This window comes from Balaenoptera acutorostrata, chromosome 19 (genome assembly GCF_949987535.1).
Source record: "Balaenoptera acutorostrata chromosome 19, mBalAcu1.1, whole genome shotgun sequence".
In the NCBI taxonomy this organism is placed as follows: Eukaryota; Metazoa; Chordata; class Mammalia; order Artiodactyla; family Balaenopteridae; genus Balaenoptera; species Balaenoptera acutorostrata.
Genome location: NC_080082.1, coordinates 52,658,912 through 52,678,491, shown reverse-complemented (window position 1 = coordinate 52,678,491; position 19,580 = coordinate 52,658,912). Strand labels below are relative to the sequence as shown.

Sequence of the window (19,580 nt, the reverse complement as noted above, 5' to 3'; positions counted from 1 at the left end):
TGAGGGTGGTCCAAGTGCTCATGAATGAGCATGGGTGTGCCAGGGCATGTGTGGGTGAATGAGTGAGGGCGGGCAACCATATGGCATGCCAGGGCTGCAGGAATGCACACTGGCATCCTCAGAGTGAGTGTGCAAGAGAGGTGCACGCACATGTGGGCCCAGCATAAGTGGGAAGGGCATTGTGTGCTAGGAACTCAGAGGGCATTTGGGGGCACAAAATGCCAGTCACCAGTCATCAGGGCACCCTAGAGCCCCCGCGGTGAGTGTGCAAAAGAGTGGGCATGGGCAGGCCAGGGCCAAGAGAGGGCACACCAGGGGCTGCTGGTAAGGTGAGCAAGGTGTGTGTAACCACGTGGGTTCAAGTACAAGAGTGTGGGTGTGGTCGCATCAGAATTATAAGAGCTCCCAGGGTGAGTGTGCAAGTGGCAGGCGTGGTGTGCGAGCAGCCACAGTGAGGGCCCACAGACGCTGCTGCATGTATAAGGGTATGTGTCCATGCCGAGTCTGCACGAGGTGGGCATGGGAGAACCAGGGGTGCGCCAGGGCACAGCAGCACCCATACAACGTGTGCAGAAGGGTGGGCATGGGCTTGCACGAGCAGAGCAGGGGCACACCAGGGTCTGCAGAGCAGATGTGCGAAGCGTGCACAGCCCCATGTGTGGTCCAAGCGTGCGAGGAGCATGCCCCGAAGCCCCGGGAGGCAAGCATGCGCGTGTGCGGGGCCACCGACCTGGGGCATCTCCCACTGGGCGCGGTTGGTCTCCGAGATCTCGAAGTAGATACGCTCGATGCGGCGGGAGGCGCCCATGATCTCGATGCGGCCCAGGTAGGGCCGGAAGTACTCGAGGATGCTCCCGGCCAGCTCGAGGAAGTTGCGCAGGCGCGGGTCGTGAGGCACGTGCTCCGACAGGTTGGTGAGCAGCACGGCCACGTTGAAGCCGATGTCGCGGGCTGGCTCCTGGAAGCGGTTGGCGAACTCGTCACAGTCGATCATCTCGTTCTCATCCGCTTCGGAGCACGAAAGCAGGAATTGGATTTCTGGACCGGTGAACTGCTTCTGGCTGTCCATGGCCTGGGGGGTGGGCAGGGGTGAGCGGGGGAGGTCAGAGGGGTGGCCTAGGGAGCCCCAATGCCTTTCCCGAAACAACTATGGACTTTTCATAAAGGGAGAAAAATTCAGAATCATATAAACAGCACCCAAGGCTGACGCCCAGCAGGTTGGTATGGGTGAGGCTGTACCAGCTATTAAAACACTGAATGTTGTGGGACTTCCCTGGTGGCGCAGTGGTTGAGAATCCGCCTGCCAATGCAGGGGACACGGGTTAGAGCCCTGGAACAGGAAGACCCCACATGCTGCAGCGCAACTAAGCCCGTGCGCCACAACTACTGAGCCTGTGCTCTAGACCCCGCAAGCCACAACTACTGAGCCCACGTGCCACAACTACTGAAGCCTGTGCACCTAGAGACCGTGCTCTGCAACGAGAAGCCACTGCAATGAGAAGCCCGCGCACCTCAACGAAGAGTAGCCCCCGCTCGCCGCAACTAGAGAAAGCCCGTGCGCAGCAATGAAGACCCAATGCAGCCAAAAGTAAATAAATAAATAAATCTATTTATTAAAAAAAAAAAAATACTGAATGCTGCATTTCCACAAAGCTGAGCCACCATCCACTGTCAGATAAAGTCCATTTTCAGAGATGGTAAGATGTGAATTGATGAAACTCAGCACTTGTGTAGCAGCTGGTAAAGAGATGCTGCCCCAAGCTCCCTGCCTGCCGTGCTGGCGAGTCCCCGCAGGCCTGCTCTCCACCCTTCCTCCCCCGACGTGATGGCACCTGTGGTCTGTACCACAGGCTTTCTTGACCCTCTGGCTGCAGGTGGGGCCTGTCCAGTTGAGGTCAGGGAGCAGGAGGAGAATGGAGCTGTGGCATTTCTCTCCCTGGCTTCCTCCCCGTGCTGCTTGTCTCTCTCCCTCAAAGGTCAGTCCTGCCATCCTGTCCACACAGCTCCTTCTATCTCGGAGTTAGATAATTAGTCTTTCCTCCAGGCCAGCCCCCTTCCAGCTAGGGCCCTGACTGATACATGCCACCACCTCTGCCCCTTCCCCAAGGCCCTTTGGTCCCCCCATCCTACCATTTCCAGCAACTAAATAATTGGCACCTGACACAATGGAGGCCTCCAAATTTCAACTGGGAATAAAGTCGTATGCCCATCACCCCAGAACATATTTTCAGCTACTCTATATTTAAGAACTGTAACATGACAGGTATGGTTGGAGCCCTCTGTGTACCCTTCTCTTGCTCCATTACCCCCACCCTCCCCCAAGGTAACCACCAAGGAGTTGGTGTATCCTTGCAAAGAACTATGTGTCACATGGGTGGACCTAGTGGGTATTATGCTTAGTGAAATAAGTCAGACAAAGACAAATACTGTATGTTATCACTTATATGTGGAATCTAAAAAATAAAACGAATGAATATAACAAAGCAGAAACAGACTCACAGATATAGAGAACAAATTAGAACAAACCAGTGAGGAGAGGGCATGGGGGGAGGGGCAAGATAGGGATAGGGGATTAAGAGATACAAACTACTATGAATAAAATAAATAAGCTACAAGGACATATTGTACAGCACAGAGAATATAGCCAATATTTTATGATAACTTTAAATGGAGTATAATCTATAAAAATATTGAATCACTATGTTGTACACCTGAAGCTAATATAATACTGTACATCAACTATACTTCAATTAAAAAAGATGTGTCAGTACTTCTACTACTTATATTCTGCCATTTTCTCACACAAAAAATTTGGTATCCTGTGCATTATTTTGATTTAAAGAACTACTATTATAATCATGTAATTTGAAACTTGCTTATTTCACTCAGCTGTACGTTTTCAAGATCTATCCATGTTGATATATAGATCAAATGAATGCATTTTCACTGCTGTGTAGTATTCCTGTTTTATAAACAAACTATCCTCCTGATGACAGACATTTAGTTTATTTCCAGTTTTTAACTTTACAGACACTTTCATTGAACATTCTTGCGCTGATCTTCAATGCACTCTTTGCAAGAGGTTCTCTGGGGCAGTCTTTCAAATGTTTTGACCACACCTATAGTAAGAATGCATTTTATAATGTGACTCAAAAAAAAAAAGATTTCACGACACAATTCTGACTTTCGCTATGTAACACACTCTGCAATGTTCTATTCTATTTTATTTTTAAAGATGCTGGTCATGACTTAACTAAATTTCATGACCAACAGATGGGTTGCAACATGGTTTGAGAAACACTGCTCTGGGGTATGAACAGAAGCGAAATCTTCTGGCTCTAAAAAATGCTTTGTAGCCAAGAACTTTGCAAAATGCTTTCTAAATGAGTAACATGCTTTGCAAATCATGAAGGGCTCTAGAAACCACAGAGCGTGGAGACAATCACACAGGAACTCTTCACCTTCTACCGTCACGCCATCAACCTGACTCCTTCTCTTATGATACAGTGTGACACTGTCCCTCTTAAAATCTGACACCCCCCCCCCCCAACCATGCTCCACATTGTCCATTTGCCTACCCCTTCTTCTGAAATACCTTTTTCTCTGACTGTTGTCAGTTTCCTTGGCTGGAGTCTCCTTCTCTTCCAGACCTCTAAAGGTTGGAGGGGCTCCAAGGCCTGGAATTTGCACGCTTTTCTTGAGATATACACTCGTCATGGAGATGTCATTGAGGCCCGAACCTCTGAAAGCCATCCCATGCCAATGACTGTAAAGGCTACATCCCAGCCCTGACTGCTCTGCAGAATCCATACACTTAACAGTGGGAGCCTTATCTGACATCTCTGTGGAAATGGCCAAAACTGAACTCTTGATTTCAAAACCTCTCCTCCCACAGTCTTACCCATCTCAGGAATAGCATCACCACCCACCCAGGTGCTTAAGTTAAAATCTTTGAGTTAGCCTTGATTCCTCTCTTTTATCTCACTACCCACACCTAATCCATCAGCAAATCTGTCAGCTCTACTTTCAAAAGATCTAGGACACATACACTTCTGCCCCCTCCATGGCCCCTACCCTGGTTTTGTCCCCCATTGGACCATCGCAGCAACCTTCTCCCTGGTCTCCCTGCTCCTCTTCTGTCCCCACAGTCTCTTCCCCCCACCCACAGCTGGAGGGACCCTGTGAACATCTGAGTCAGGTCACATTCCTCCCCTGCTCAGAATCCTCCCTTAGCTCCGTCTCATTCAGGTTTAAAGAGTCCTCCCTGCAGCCAACCAGTGCCAGCACATCTGCCCTCCTCACCTCTGAGACTTAAAGTTTTCCTCTCCCCGCCCCCAACAGCCCTCTCCAGCCATACTGGCCTCCTTTGCATCCCTCTTATTCCCACTTTTCAGCCTTTATATTTGTTGTCCCTTTTCCTGGGGATGCCACAACCTCCCCTACCTTCACAGGGTAGCTTTCAGCTCTTGGCTTCAATGTCCTCTTCTGGAAAGACCTTCCCTGACCACCCAATTTACAGGGCTTACTCCACGCATGCTCTCTTGCACACCACCCTGCTCATTTCCTTCAGACCACAGATTATAACCTGAAATTATTTTGTTTCTTTACTTTTTTTCATCTGTCCCTCCCCACTGGGCTGTCAGTCTCTGTTTTGTTCACTGCTACACACAGTACGTGCTCAACGCATATTTCAAATGAATTAAGCATCTTGAAAACTGAAAAGACTTTTTAACTCTGTTACAATTTTTGAAAATTAAGAAGTCCTTAAAAAAAAAACAACCTAACCTTGTCTTTTAAACCATAAAAAAATTGAAAAGCATATTGTAAAATACAAAGATTTGTAAAGAGTCTGGGAATCATATGATGCTTTGGGTTTGGGAAACCATATGATGTTTGGTAAAGGTCAAACATTTAGAAACGAGACTATTGCCATTTTGCAACCTCTAATGAACTAATGTGTCTGGGCATTGAATATCAGTGGTTGCTGACATCACAGAAGGAGAGATGACGGGACAGGATGTGCCTCTTGATGGACGTATGAAGCACCACAAAGGAAGGTGTTGGCAAAAAAATAAAAATAAAAACAAAAACTCCAAACCTGAATCTGATCGAGCTTCTTGACCCAAGTCCCAGTTTACAGGAAATGCAGGGGACAGAGGAACACATTAAATGACACCACAAAGTTGCATCAGCCAGATCAAACCTGTGGGAAACTCTACAACTAGGAGAGCACTATCTAATGACAGCTATGAGCCACATGTGGCTACTGAGCCCTTGAATCATGGCTGGTGCAAAGTGAGATGTGCTGACAGTGTAAAACACATATGGATTTTAAAGACTTAGTATAGGACTTCTCTGGTGGCGCAGTGCTTAAGAATCCGTCTGCCAATGCAGGGGTCGCGGGTTCAATCCCTGGTTCGGGAAGATCCCACATGCCGCGGAGCAACTAGGCCCGTGCATCACAACTACTGAGCCTGCCCTCTAGAGCCTGCGAGCCACAACTACTGAAGCCCGCGCGCCTAGAGCCCATGCTCCGCAACAAGAGAAGCCACCGCAATGAGAAGCCTACGCACCACAACGAAGAGTAGACCCCGCTCGCCACAACTAGAGAAAGCCTGCACGCAACAACGAAGACCCAACACAGCCCAATAAGTAAATAAATAAATGTTCCTTTAAAAAAAAAAAGACTTAGGGGTTTCCCTGGTGGCGCAGTGGTTGAGAATCTGCCTATCAATGCGGGGGACACGGGTTTGAGCCCTGGTCTGGGAAGATCCCACATGCTGCGGAGCAACTGAGCCCGTGAGCCACAATTACTGAGCCTGCGCGTCTGGAGCCTGTGCTCCGCAACAAGAGAGGCCGCGATGATGAGAGGCCCGCGCACCGCGATGAAGAGTGGCCCCCACTTGACGCAAACGGAGAAAGCCCTCGCACAGAAACGAGAACACAACACAGCCAAAAATAAATAAATAAATAAATGGAAAAACTAGTAAATTGGCCACATAAGATCTTAAAAAAAAAAAAAAAAGACTTAGTATAAAAAAAGAATTTAAGATATCTGATAATTTTTACATTGACTATATGTTGAAATATTATTTTGGTAGAGTAGTTTAAATAAAACATTGTTAAAAATAATTTCACGTGTTTCTTTTTACTTCTTTTTTTAAGTGTAGGTATTAGAAATTTCTTTTTTTTAAAAATATTTATTTACTTATTTTTGGCTGTGTTGGGTCTTAGTTGCGGCACGCGGGATCTTTCCTTGCAGCGCGCGGGCTCTTCGTTGCGGCACGTGGGCTTCTCTCTAGTGGTGTGAGAGCTCCAGAGCGCGTGGGCTCAGTAGCTGCAGTGCGCAGGCTTAGTTGCCCCATGGCATACGGGATCTTAGTTCCCCCGACCAGGGATCAAACCCGCGTCCCCTGCATTGGAAGGTGGATTCTTAACCACTGGACCACCAGGGAAGTCCCAGAAATTTCTTGATTATATGTGTTGCTCTCATTGTATTTCTATCGGGCAGCGCTGCTCTACATGACCAGCAACCCAGGTATCCATCAGATAAACTGCCAGGTAAGGGAAAAGTGATGGAGGGGCAGCAGTAGGTAAAAGGAGGTTTAAAGAAAGAGCAACCAAGGGCTTCCCTGGTGGCGCAGTGGTTAAGAATCTGCCTGCCTATGCAGGGGACACAGTGTTCGAACTCTGGTCTGGGAAGATCCCACATGTTGTGGAGCAACTAAGCCCATGTGCCACAACTACTGGAGCCTGCACTCTGCAACAAAGAGTAGCCCCCGCTCTCCGCAACTGGAGAAAGCCCACGCGTAGCAACGGAGACCCAACACAGCCAAAAATAAATAAGTAGATAATTTTTTTTAAAAAAAAGGAGAATTTAAGAAATAGCAACCAGTAGCACTGGGTGGCCTTGTTTGGATCCTGCTGCAAAGAAATTACAAAAAATTATATGTGGTCTTCAGAAGATCTGGAAATGTGAACACTGGCCAGACATTTGATGATTTAATGAACTATGGATCTTTTTCATTTTGTCTTTATTGCTTTGTTTTTAGTTAGGAGTGATAATGATATTGTGGTTCGTTAAATAGAAGGAAAGCTTTTTAAGACCATATATTGTACAGTTCCATTTATATGAAGTGTCCAGAATAGGCAAATCTATAGAGACAGAAAGTAGATTAGCTGCCAGGGGCCTGAGTGGGGGAAATGGAAGTGACTGCTAAAGGGTATGGGGTTTCTTTTTGGGGTGATTAAAATGTTCTAATTAGATTGTAGCGATGGTTGCACAATTCTGTGAATATATCAAAAAAACATTAAATTGTACCTTTTAAATGGGTGAATTTTATAGCATATGAATTATATCTCAATAAAGATTTTTTTAAAAGGAAGTCTTTTAATTTAGAGATAGGTACAAAAACATTCGCTAATAAAAAACAATAAAGAAAACCACAAAATAGTACTACCTAAGAATAAATTAGTAGCCTGAAATGTGTTTTCACCCACCAGGAAGGGCTTTCCAAACTGTAGTAGACGTTTTGGAATCTGCAAAGTACTTATCATTGGAGACATGTTTTGCAGACTGTCAAGAACACTGTCAACCACGAAGAACTTCGGAAACCCTAAAATAATTCTATATATTTTTCTTTTTTTATAAATTTATTTATTTATTCATTTATTTAATTTTTGGCTGCATCGGGTCTTCGCTGCTGCACGCGGGTTTTCTCTAGTTGCTGAGAGCGGGGGTTACTCTTTGTTGCAGTGCGCGGGCTTCTCATTGCAGTGGCTTCTGTTGCGGAGCACAGTATCTAGGCACGCAGGCTTCAGTAGTTGTGGCTCGCGGGCTCTAGAGTGCAGGCTCAGTAGTTGTGGCATACAGGCTTAGCTGCTCCGCGGCATGTGGGCTATTCCCAGACCAAGGATCAAACCAGTGTCCCCTGCATTGGCAGGCAGATTCTTAACCACTGCGCCACCAGGGAAGCCCTCTATATATTTTTCAGTGCAGATTTACATATGAACAGAAATGCAGAAATAAATGTCCAGAGATATGAACATCAAGAGGATAACTGTGGCAGCCTTTGAAGAGGCGGGATGAGGGTTGGGTGTGGGGACCAAAGATAACCTCAACCATAGCTATAAGTTCTGAATTTCTCTACAAAAGGACTGTATCCCTGTATTATCTATTCTGTTAAAAAGTAATAAAATATTTTAAATGATTTTCTACATAAAAATCAAGTCTTATGCATGGCCAACCCTCTCCCCCCAAAGCCAACCAGCCAACCAACCAACCAACCAACCAACAAAACAAACCACCATAAGCAAAGTCAAAAGACAAATGATGAACCAGAAAAAAGAAGTACACCTCATATCACAAACAAAGTTATAATCAGCCAAATATAGAAATCAAGAAGAAAAACACCAACATCCCAATAGAAAAGTAAGCCAAAGACGTGGTCAGTTCACTGAACAAGTAATACAAAAGAAGTAACATGAAAAGATGCCTAATTACACTCGTAACAGGAGAAATGTGAATTAAAACTGCACTCAATACCCTTTTTCACCTATCAGATTGGCAAAAATCCAAATATTTGACAATGCGGTCTGGTGGTGAGGCTGTGGGAAAACAGGCAGTCTCACATTTTGCTAATGAGAAGGAAAAATGCAGGGCAAGATCTGTCCAAATGACAAATGCAGTTACCCTTTAACCCAGCAATCCCACTTTTGGAAGTTTACCTTTAGATATAACTGCACGTACAAAATGATGTACATACAAAGGTAATTGTTCTAGCCAGCATTGCTAGTGGCCCGTATAGAGCCTTCCTCAACACGCTTACTTCCATCTGCTGGAAATCAGCAGTACAAATTTACAGTATCTGTCCTATAAACGGCACCTTTGTACAGTGCACAACTTGCGCAACTATCCATGGCCGCCCTAATGACAGCATGTGTTGTAATGGCAAAAGACTGGGAAAAAGTGAGTGTCCATCAACAGGGAGTAATCAAATAAACCATAATATATACACAAAGTGGAGTGCTGGATACCTATAAAAAATAATCAGGACACTCCCTATATCTCTAGAATATATTGTTAAGTGATACAGGCCAATGTATATAGCTTATTACCTATTATGTAAGAAAAGAGGAAAATAATATCTGGAGAAAATGATAGAAGGATACAAAAGAAACTAATGCTTACTCACAGCAGTGGGGGTGAAGGAAGCGTAGGTTGAGAAAGGGGTGGGAATGAGACTTCTCACACTTCATACTTTGTTATATTTTACTCTAAAAATTATGTGAATGTATTATTTATTCAAAAAATAAAGCCAATGCACTTTTTTTTTTAATGCACTTTTAAAGTTACAGATTGTTTGTAACTTTGTGAAACAGATATTGAGCTACAAAATGTTGTGTACATGACATCAAATCTTGTGATTTGTGAAACCCTGAATAGTCAGGAGGGATCTTTACCCAGTTTTTAAAAATTCACCTTATAACTGAAAGTTTGTACCCTTTCACCAATCTCTCCCTTTTTCCACCACCTCCCAGCTTATGGAAACCACTCACTTTTCTATTCTCTGTTTCTGAGTTTGACTTTTACTTTTAGATTTCACACAAGTGATACCATGCAGTATTTGTCTTTCTCTGGCTGGCTTATTTCACTTAGCATAATGCCCTCCAGGTTCATCCATGTTGCTGCAAATGACAAGATTTCCAGCCTTATCCAAGGCTAAATGATATTTCACACACACACATACACACATACCACATCTTCTTTATCCATTCATCCATTGACAGATACTTAGGTTGATTTCACACCTTGGCTATTGTGAATAATGCTGCAATGAATGTAAGAGTGCAAACATCACTTTGCAATTATAGTTTCATTTCCTTTGGATAGATACCCAGAAATGGGATTCCTGGGTCCTACTGTAGTTCTGTTTTTAATTTCCTGAGGAACTTCCATTCTGTTTTCCATAGTGGTTGCACCAGTTTACATTCCCACCAACAATGGACAAAGATCCCCTTTTCTCTACATCCTTGCCACACTTGTTATCTCTTGTTTTTTTGATAACACCCATCCTAACAGGTGTGAGGTGATATCTCACTGTGGTTTTGATTTGCACTTTCCTGATGATTAGTGATATTTAGCACCTTTTCTTGTACCTGTTGGCCATTTGTATGCCTTCTTTGGAAAAATGTCTATTCAGGTCCTTTGCCCATTTTTAGATTGGGTTATTGGTTTTATTGCTTTTGAGCTACAATGACTTCTTTGTATATTTTGGATATTAACCCCGTATTAAATATGTGGTTGGCAAATATTTTCTTCCATTCCGTAAGTTGCCTTTTTTTTTGGTCGATGGTTTCCTTTGCTGAGTAGAGTCATTTTAAAATTATAAATGATGGGACTTTAGCTCCTGCATCGTCCTTTTTGGTTCTCTTGCAGTCCCTACTGAGACTCTCACCTTAACCTGCCAGTCTTGAGAGTCGAGCTGGGACTCCCCAGAGAGGGCCTGGCACCCAGGAGGTGCTCATTGGCTGTTTATTAGGCTAGATTAGTGGATGAATCTGGAGGCAGTGTACTCTGGAGCCAGACTGCCTGAGTTCTAATCCCAGCTTTATTACTTATCAGTTGTGTGACCTTAAGCACAGCACTTTAACCTTCCTGTGCCTCAGTTTCCACTTCTGCAAAATGGGAATAAAAAACAGTCCTTACTGGGACTTCCCTGGTGGTCCAGTGGTTAAGAATCCGCCAATACAGGGGACACGGGTTCGAGCCCTGGTCCAGGAAGATCCCACATGCCTCAGAGCAACTAAGCCCATGTGCCACAACTACTGAGCCTGCGCTCTAGAGCCCACAAGCCACAACTACTGAAGCCCACACGCCTAGAGCCTGTGGTCCACAACAAGAGAAGCCACCACAGTGAGAAGCCCGCGCCCCGCAACAAAGAGTAGCCCCCGCTCACCGCAACTAGAGAAAGCCCACGCGCAGCAACGAAGACCCAACGCAGCCAAAAAAAAAAAAAGTCCTTACTACCTAAGGGTTACTGTAAATTAACATTCATTTACACACAGGACCTGGCACAGAGTGAGAACATGATACATATTAGCTCTTCTTCCTGAAGGTGCAGGGCTCAGGGACAGCGATGTTTAAGAGGCTGCGAGGGCGACAGGAATAAAGACACAGACCTACTAGAGAACGGACTTGAGGACACGGGAAGGGGGAAGGGTAAGCTGGGACGAAGTGAGAGAGTGGCATGGACATATATACACTACCAAATGTAAGCTAGATAGCTAGTGGGAAGCAGCTGCATAGCACAGGGAGATCAGCTCGGTGCTTTGTGACCACCTAGACGGGTGGGATAGGGAGGGTGGGAGGGAGGGAGACGCAAGAGGGAGGAGATATGGGGATATATGTATATGTATAGCTGATTCACTTTGTTATAAAGCAGAAACTAACACACCATTGTAAAGCAATTATACTCCAATAAAGATGTTAAAAAAAAAAAAAAGAGGCTACTGAGGGATTGGCAGGGAAGGTGGGGGTCCCACGAATGCGTGGCACAGACGCCCAGGGGAGCAAGGCATTGCCGAGGGGGAGGAAATGGCCGACTGTGGCAAACGCTGCCAAGATGATAAGTCAGAGGAGAGATTTAGGGTGAAGAGATCACTGATGATCTTAGCTGGCGTAGTTTCAGGAGAGTGACAGGGACAGAAGCCCCGAATCAGGGAAGGAGTGGGAGGTGAGAAAGGAGTGAGCGAGGGTAGATAGCTCTTGGGAGGCGTGGCTGAGAAGCGGGGAGAGAGAGAGGCAGGGAGGCTCTCAGAGGACAACTGGGAGGCATGGGGCACTTTGTATTCAACTCAGGAGACCCTGGGTTTATTTAAATGCTGACGGACAACAGTGATTGCAATCCCTAGAATAAAATAAAAAGCCATGAGTCTATACCCATACAAATGAATGAATGAATGAATGAACGAACAAACAAGCAAATAAATAAATGGAGAAGGCAAAAACTCTTCCTTACAGTAAAATGGTACCTAATGTGTGGAGAAAAGGGAACCCTCTTACACTGTTGGTGGGAATGTAAATTGGTGCAGCCACTATGGAAAACAGTATGGAGGATCCTCAAAGAACTAAAAATAGAGTTGCCATATGATCCAGCAATCCTACTCCTGGGCATACACCCAGACAAAACTATATTTCAAAAAGATACATGCACCCCTATGTTCATAGCAGCACTATTTACAATAGCCAGGACATGGAAACAACCTAAATGTCCATTGACAGATGAATGGATAAAGAAGATGTGGTCCAAATATACAGTGGAATATTACTCAGCCATAAAAAAGAATAAAATAATGACATTTGCAGCAACATGGATGAACCTAGAGATGATCATACTAAGCAAACTAAGTCAGAAAGAGAAAGACAAATACCATATGATAGCACTTATGTGTGAATCTAAAATATGACACAAATGAACATATCTGTGAAACAGAAACAGACTCACAGATATAGAGAACAGACTTGTGGTTGCCAAGGGAGAGGGGGAGGTGGGGGAGGGAAGGATTGGTAGTTTGGGATTAGCAGATCCAAACTATTACATGTAGGATGGATAAACAACAAGGTCTTACTCTATAGCACAGGGAACTATACTCAATATCCTGTGGTGATCAACCATAATGGAAAAGAATATGAAAAAGAATATATACATATGTATAACTGAATCACTTTGCTATACTGTAGAAATTAACACAACATTTTATTGCAATATGGTAAGTCAACCATACTGCAATAAAATGAAGAAAGGTACCTAGTAAAGGTAAAGCATACAGGGTAATTAGAAAACCACCATTTATCAACTGCCATAGTAATAATCGTGGAGACAAGTATCACTGATAGATGCTAACCCTGAGAGGGTGCACAGGATATTTACATAGTCTCAAAGCACATCTTCACAAGATACCAAGGGGAACGACAGTATCATTACAATGGAGGCTATGGTAAACACCACCTTCACCAAGTGACCAAGCTAACACCAACTGTAATGGGAAGAACCAACATCACATGCCTCCTGATACGACGCACTGAGAAAGACATAGCCCTCCTCTGATATTCCTGCCAAAGGCGTATAACCTGAATCGAATCACAAGGAAAACTCAGACAAACCCACACTGAGGGCCATCCTATAAAACAACTGGCCTCTATTTTTCAAAAATATCAAGATCATAAGAGGCAAAGACAGATCAAGGAAGGGTTCCAGATTGAAGGGAGCTAAAGAGACAGGATGCCTAAATGCAATCCCTGATCCTGGACTGGATCCTTGACAAGGAAAAAAATTTCTTCAAGAGCAAAAACTGAATAAAGTCTGTAGATAGCAGGATTGTCTCAGTGTTGGTTTCCTGATTTGCATAATTGTTTTGTGGTTATGTAAGGGGATTAACTTGTTCTCAGGAGATACACACTGAAGTATTTAGAGGTAAAGAGGAATCATGATAGAGCAAATGAGGTAAAAAGTTAACATTTGGGGGACTTCCCTGGTGGTCCAGTGGCTGAGACTCTGAGCTCCCAATGCAGGGGGCCCTGGTCAGGGAACTAGACCCCACACGCTGCAACTAAGAGCCCGCATGCCGCAATTAAAGATCTTATATGCTGCAACTAAAAGATCCCACACACCGCAACGAAGACCCTTGTGCTGCAACTAAGACCCAGCACAGCCAAATAAATAAATAAATAAATAAATAAAAAGTTAACATTTGGGCAATCCGGGTGAAAAGGTATTCAGAAATTTTATGTACTGTTCCTGCAACTCCTCCATAAGATTGAAGTTATTTCAAAAGAAAAATTTAACAAAATGGTGATGGAAAAGATCTGGCAGTAATAATAGTAATAATAATAGGTAACATCTCTTGTACTCTCCTGTGTTCCAGGCACTGTCCAGGCTCTGTTCACCCACTGCCTAACCTCAAAGCAGTCCTGTGAAACAGTTAATGTTATTATCTTAGCCCCATTTCACAGAGGAGCCTGAGGCTTAGAGCGGATGAGTGGCTCACCTGGGGTGGAAGGGTTGGCAGAGGCAGGTGAGTGGGCTCCTGGACAGAGCTGGTTCCTGCATTTCCCTCCTAACAGCCTCATTATTTAGACCTGCAGTGGTCGTTAGTGACTGCCTCTCCCGTTAGTCTATAAGCCCCATGAAGGCAGGGCTGTGTCTGTCTCAGTCATTGCTGTGTCCATGGTATCAGCACAGAGCCCAACACAGAGGAGAAACCCAATAGATGTTTATCAACTGAATAACTGATTTCTATTTATAATAATGATAATATTATGACTGTTAATAATGATAATAGAAATAAGGTTTTCATTTGTGTTAATGCATTTCGTCTTCAAAACAAGTCCAAGGATGGTTTTATCCCCATTTTACAGATAAGGAAACTGAGGCATCCAGAGAAGTCTCTTGCCTACAGCAGGCAGCCAGGAAGGGCATGACTGGCACTTGGCACTCCACCCATCCGCCTTCCAGTACTCACCTTCTGGAAGTCCTTCTTGGAGATGAGGCCACGGGGATCAGTGACGTAGTCCTGGAAGGCTTCAGAGCCCACAATGTCCTTGAGTTTCAGGAACATGTCGAAGAACTTGAGGATCATCTCCACGTTGGATGAGGATTCCACAAGCATGTCCACCATCTGCCGGGCAATCATGCCGTTCACCACGTTCCCTGCAGGCAGCCCCAGGTCAGTGTGGCTCAACAGAGCCTCCTTTCTGGATCCCCATTGGGCTTGCCTCCCTCTCCAGCTCAGGAGCCACCAGGATCCACTGTGCTGGTGGAAGCTTCCCTGGCCAGCTCCTCTACCTCCCCTCAGAGGGCAAGGGTCACTTTCTGATCTGCCTCAGCATCAGGTGTGAACCTGGCTGATTCTATGTCCTCCTCCCCCGATAGCTGGGGGAGTCATCAACAAAGATAACAATGGCATAAACTAATGGCGGGTCCAGATGCCATGCCAAGTGCTGCACTGACACGACCTCATCTTTGTAAGGAACGTGTGTCACTATTCATTTTTATAGATGAGGAAACAGACTCAGAGAAAGTCTCAAACTCAGGTTTACACAGCCAGTAAGGGGGTGGGGAGGACTTGAACCCAGAGCTGCATGACCTCAGAGCTCACACCACCTAAGCCTTCCACTAGCCCACAGAGGCCAGGCGGGTCCACAGATGAGTGAGGTAGGCCAAAGACAAGACAACAGGGAGAGGTGGAGACTGTGGTAAACTGGGACCCCACACCCCCTCTAAAGCAAACTGGCTCCAACTTCTTTTTTTTAACAGAATTTTATTTATATTTATATTTATTCATTTATTTTTTGGCTGTGCCACACAGCTTGCGGGATCTTAGTTCTGCCACCAGGGACTGAACCCGGGCCACAGCAGTGAAAACCCCGAACCCTAACCACTGGACCGCCAGGGAACTCCCCAAACTGGCTCCAGCTTCTTTTTGCACCTTTCAATTTTCATATAATTTCAAATTTACATGTAGCTCACAAGAATAGTGCAAGGGGACCCTCATGTATTCCAGATTCATCAATTGTTTACATTTTGCCATGTTTGCTTTATAATACCTCTCCCTATTTTTTTTCACTGAACCATTAAGGACTAAGCTGCAGACACGAGGCCTTTTTACCCCTAAACATTTCCACATATATATTCTTAAAGACGAGGACATTCTCTTATATAATCATAGTGCAGTCATCAAAATCAGATTGAACATTGATATGACAGTTATTTAATCCAGTTCAGCTGATTTTTCCCATGTGAGAATGTGGACGTGTGGTCACCGAATATTTCAATTTTTCAAGATAAATGTTTAAAGGGATTTTTGATGTTTAAATCGGATTTTTAAAAAATTAATTGATCATTTTTGGCTGTGTTGGGTCTTTGTTGCTGTGCGTGGGCTTTCTCTAGTTGCGGTGAGGGGGGGCTACTCTTCCTTGCGGTGTGTGGGCTTCTCCTTGCGGTGGCTTCTCCTGTTGCAGAGCACGGGCTCTAGGTGCACGGGCTCAGTAGTTGTGGCTCACGGGCTCTAGAGCACAGGCTCAGTAGTTGTGGCGCACAGGCTCAGTTGCTCCGCGGCATGTGGGATCTTCCCGGACCAGGGTTCGAACCCGTGTCCCCTGCATTGGCAGGTGGATTCTTAACCACTGTGCCACAGGGAAGTCCCTTTAAATCTGATTTTTAAAAGCTGATGACTAGTTACCAAAAATTTAAAACATTGTAGGAGGATTATTCATTGCAACATGGTTTGTAATAGCAAAATGTTTTTTAAGAACCTTGAATGTCCATTGATAGGGGTGTGGTTAAATGAATCACTGTATCCCCACGCAATTAGTACTATGCAGCCATATAAAAGAATGAGGATGCTGTTATGAACCTCTATAGAAAAAAGTCTTTGTCTACAAGTTAAATAATTTTATTAATTAGTAATAAATTATGGTTGTTTTAAATCACTACGTTTTGGGGATATTTGTTAGGCAGCAAGAGCTAACTGACATATTCAGCAAATAAATAAATAAATAAATATTCAGTGCATAAATTTTAAAAAGTGTCCAGGCCACCCACCTAATTAAGATTTCTCTGGCGATTCAATAATTTACTACATCTACAGTCGGGACCTGGCACATAATAAGTGCCCAATAAATGTTTGCTAGGCTTCTTATAGCAACTTAAATGTATTGACCCTCACATGATATCAGATGCAGTTGAAGGTTAGGCTCTCCTGGGTCTCAGAGGGCCATTTTCAGGATCATCTGAACATTTGTACCCTCCCCTTACCCCCACCCACTAGGAGTTTACCTTCTAGTAGTGACAGCAACATCACCACCATGTCCTTCTGTAGATCCAGCAGCTCCTTCAACAGCTCGATCTGGCTCGAGTCCTAGAGACCCCACATCCCAGCTTCGTGAGGGCTCTTCTCAGCAGAGACGCCTCCCACACCTCCAGCTGCTTCCACCCACCCAGCAGGCCCTAAGACCCCTTTTCTTTCCCCCTCTTACCTCCGAGGGGACCCGAGTCCAGACATGTTCCTCGGAAGCAGGGGAAAAGGCAGAGAGACAAGACTGTGGGGTGGGATTGGCACTTTGGGGGAAGTGGGTCCAACAGGTGACGTGTAAGGACAAGGGCTGGCAGGCAAGGAGGACTTGGAGGAGTATGGGGATCTGAGAGCAGATGCTTGGAACCAAGAGAGACAGAGACGGACAGGGGCAAATGCTGGGGACAGTGACACAGATCTGGGAAGGGATGAGAGTTCAGCACTGCGCCTGGCCTATGGTGGGTGCTTGACACATGTTTGTTGAATGAATGTGTGATAGAAAAAGTGGGACTCTGGGTTCAGAAAGAAGGCTGTGGGACACAGCTATGTGCTTTCTGGTAAGCCATTTGGGAAGAATGGCTCTCCTGTCACAGTGTCTCTCATGTAGGGCCCACAGAAGTCTCCAACATGGTCAAAGTTCTGCCCCATGGTCCCTATTTGTATTAGGTTGAGCTACATAAAATTGCCAGTCTTCAGTCATTTCTCACCAACAAAGTGGTAATTTCATATAGTTCTACCTAATGAAATGGAGGAAGGGGAAGGGTACCACCAGATAAATGGGATGTAAGTCTCCTTCTACCCCATGCTAGTTCTAGAGTTGCTGATTCTAATCCTAACACATTTCCACAGTTCCAAAGCTCTGCATTCTGACTCTAAGATTCCAACATTCCAGGATCTCAAGATCCTAAGATGGGTGAGTCCTGTGGTGTGTGCCTGTCCATGATGTAGCCCCTTGATTCTCTCAACAATCCCACTCTCAGAGCATATGGGACTAACCCCATCTTCCGGGTTCTAGGGGTGGGTATATAACCAGGACTGGCCAATCAGAGCTTTCTTTCCCCTGGCCAGGGTGATTGGTTCAGGAATGGGCATGTGACCTAGTAGTCCAATAAGAGAATATGGCAGATCTTTTCCTGGATCTAAAGAGGTGTTCTCTTCCCTCTGGAGCTGTTAGTGGAGCTCATGAAAGCCCAGGGCATCATTTTCCCAGCCCCTGGGGAGCACCTGCTTGAGAATGAAGCTAGAGAGGAGGGGGACATTTCTACTAACAGCACTATAGGCCCTGGATCTGATCTGTGATGTGAACTGATAAATTCTTTTCTTTTTATTCTTTTTTTGTAAGCTACCACTTTGAATTGGATTTCTAGCCCTTGCAATTTAACCTAGACTATGGCTGAGGCATTAATTCTGCAGGATTTGGAACTCTACACTAAGATACCAATATCCTCTAGAACTTTAAGATTACATCAACAGCCCCACTTGAACTCACTGACACTAAGAAACTGCATTCTTAAGTTCAACTCCTTTCAAAAGGTCAGATGACACCAGACAGGGTTTCTGCCAGCCCCTGTGGCGCCTTTGAGTAAATTAGAAAAAGGCTTCCCTTCTTCAAGACTCTTTCCTGTTGGGAAATTATAATATACAGAATATTGCCATCTGCTGGAAAACTACTGTAATAAATACACCGATATACGTATGATGTCTAGGATGTGGATGGTGCCGTTTCAGATGCTGGGCCCCGCTGCAGAGCACATGGCAGCTTTGAATATGTGTACCAGACAGAAGCAGAGCAAATGGATAAGGTGTTTGTGAGGCATTGACAAGGCTGCAAAGGGGCGGGGGTGGTGGGGAAAAGGGGAGCACGAAGATGCTAGAGATGGGAGACAGGGCTCGACAGGGACCTTACATCATGGATGCCCTGGATAGATGTCATCTGCCGCAAGCAGAATAAAGAAGCAAAACACCCCTTCAGCCCCAGGCCCAGATCTAGAAGCCTACCCTCATCCTATCCCTAGTCCTGTCCGAATCTGGGTGACCTCATCAGAGAGGAAAGAACACCAACCAATCATAGAGGAGCTCTGGACCAGAGCCGGCGGGCCCCAAACGTCAGACCAAGGGAACTGTAGATGGATAACCAGCCGACTGGCGGTGGCGGGGTCATGGAGAGAGCCAATCCAGAAGAAAGATGGATTTGGCCACGGAGAGGGGCCAGTCTGCGACCTGCCGGGAGCACTGGGGTGCGACACGGACCGATGGGACAAAACTCGGAAACGTGCCAGTTGGGGGACGCCTGGAAGCAGTTGGATGAAGAACAGAGAGGCCCGAACCTGAGCGAGCTTCATCATCATGTGGGCAAACACGTGCAGGAATCCCACCACGGCGTCCCAGAGGCGGCTGTGCGCTAGACTCTGCTGGTTCCCGGTGCAGGGCCCCTGTGGGGCAGAGAGAGGCTCTACGTGAGCACGAGGCAGGGCGCGGGATGCGGAACTGCCCCGCCCCGCCCCAGCGGGCGAGCCCTACCTGAATGTATTCGGTGAGGCTGTTGAACACCTGTTTAGCCACCGACATGGCCTTGGAAAAGTTCCTCTTGCCCTGCTCCTCAATGACATCCTTGCCCGAGTAGTACCAGTAGAAGTCGCTGATGGATTCCTGGGGGGCAGACACAGTGTGAGGGGCTGCTGGTGCCAACCATGGCCCAACAGACCCCGACCCGGGTCACACCTGGA

General features: G+C 45.5%; 1 protein-coding gene across 4 annotated transcripts in view; it reads right to left on the bottom strand.

Moving 5' to 3' along the window:
• Positions 1 to 19,580, bottom strand: part of RYR1 (ryanodine receptor 1) — a 116,732-nt gene that overhangs the window by 16,027 nt on the left and 81,125 nt on the right. For all 4 annotated transcript variants that reach the window (XM_057533766.1, XM_057533767.1, XM_057533764.1 and 1 more), the window contains 5 exons: positions 19,375 to 19,503; positions 19,182 to 19,286; positions 16,839 to 16,920; positions 14,524 to 14,711; positions 731 to 1,072 (listed from right to left, as the gene is read on the bottom strand). In XM_057533766.1, coding sequence (XP_057389749.1) covers positions 731 to 1,072; positions 14,524 to 14,711; positions 16,839 to 16,920; positions 19,182 to 19,286; positions 19,375 to 19,503 — 846 coding nt within the window. The remainder of the gene's footprint in view (positions 1 to 730; positions 1,073 to 14,523; positions 14,712 to 16,838; positions 16,921 to 19,181; positions 19,287 to 19,374; positions 19,504 to 19,580) is intronic.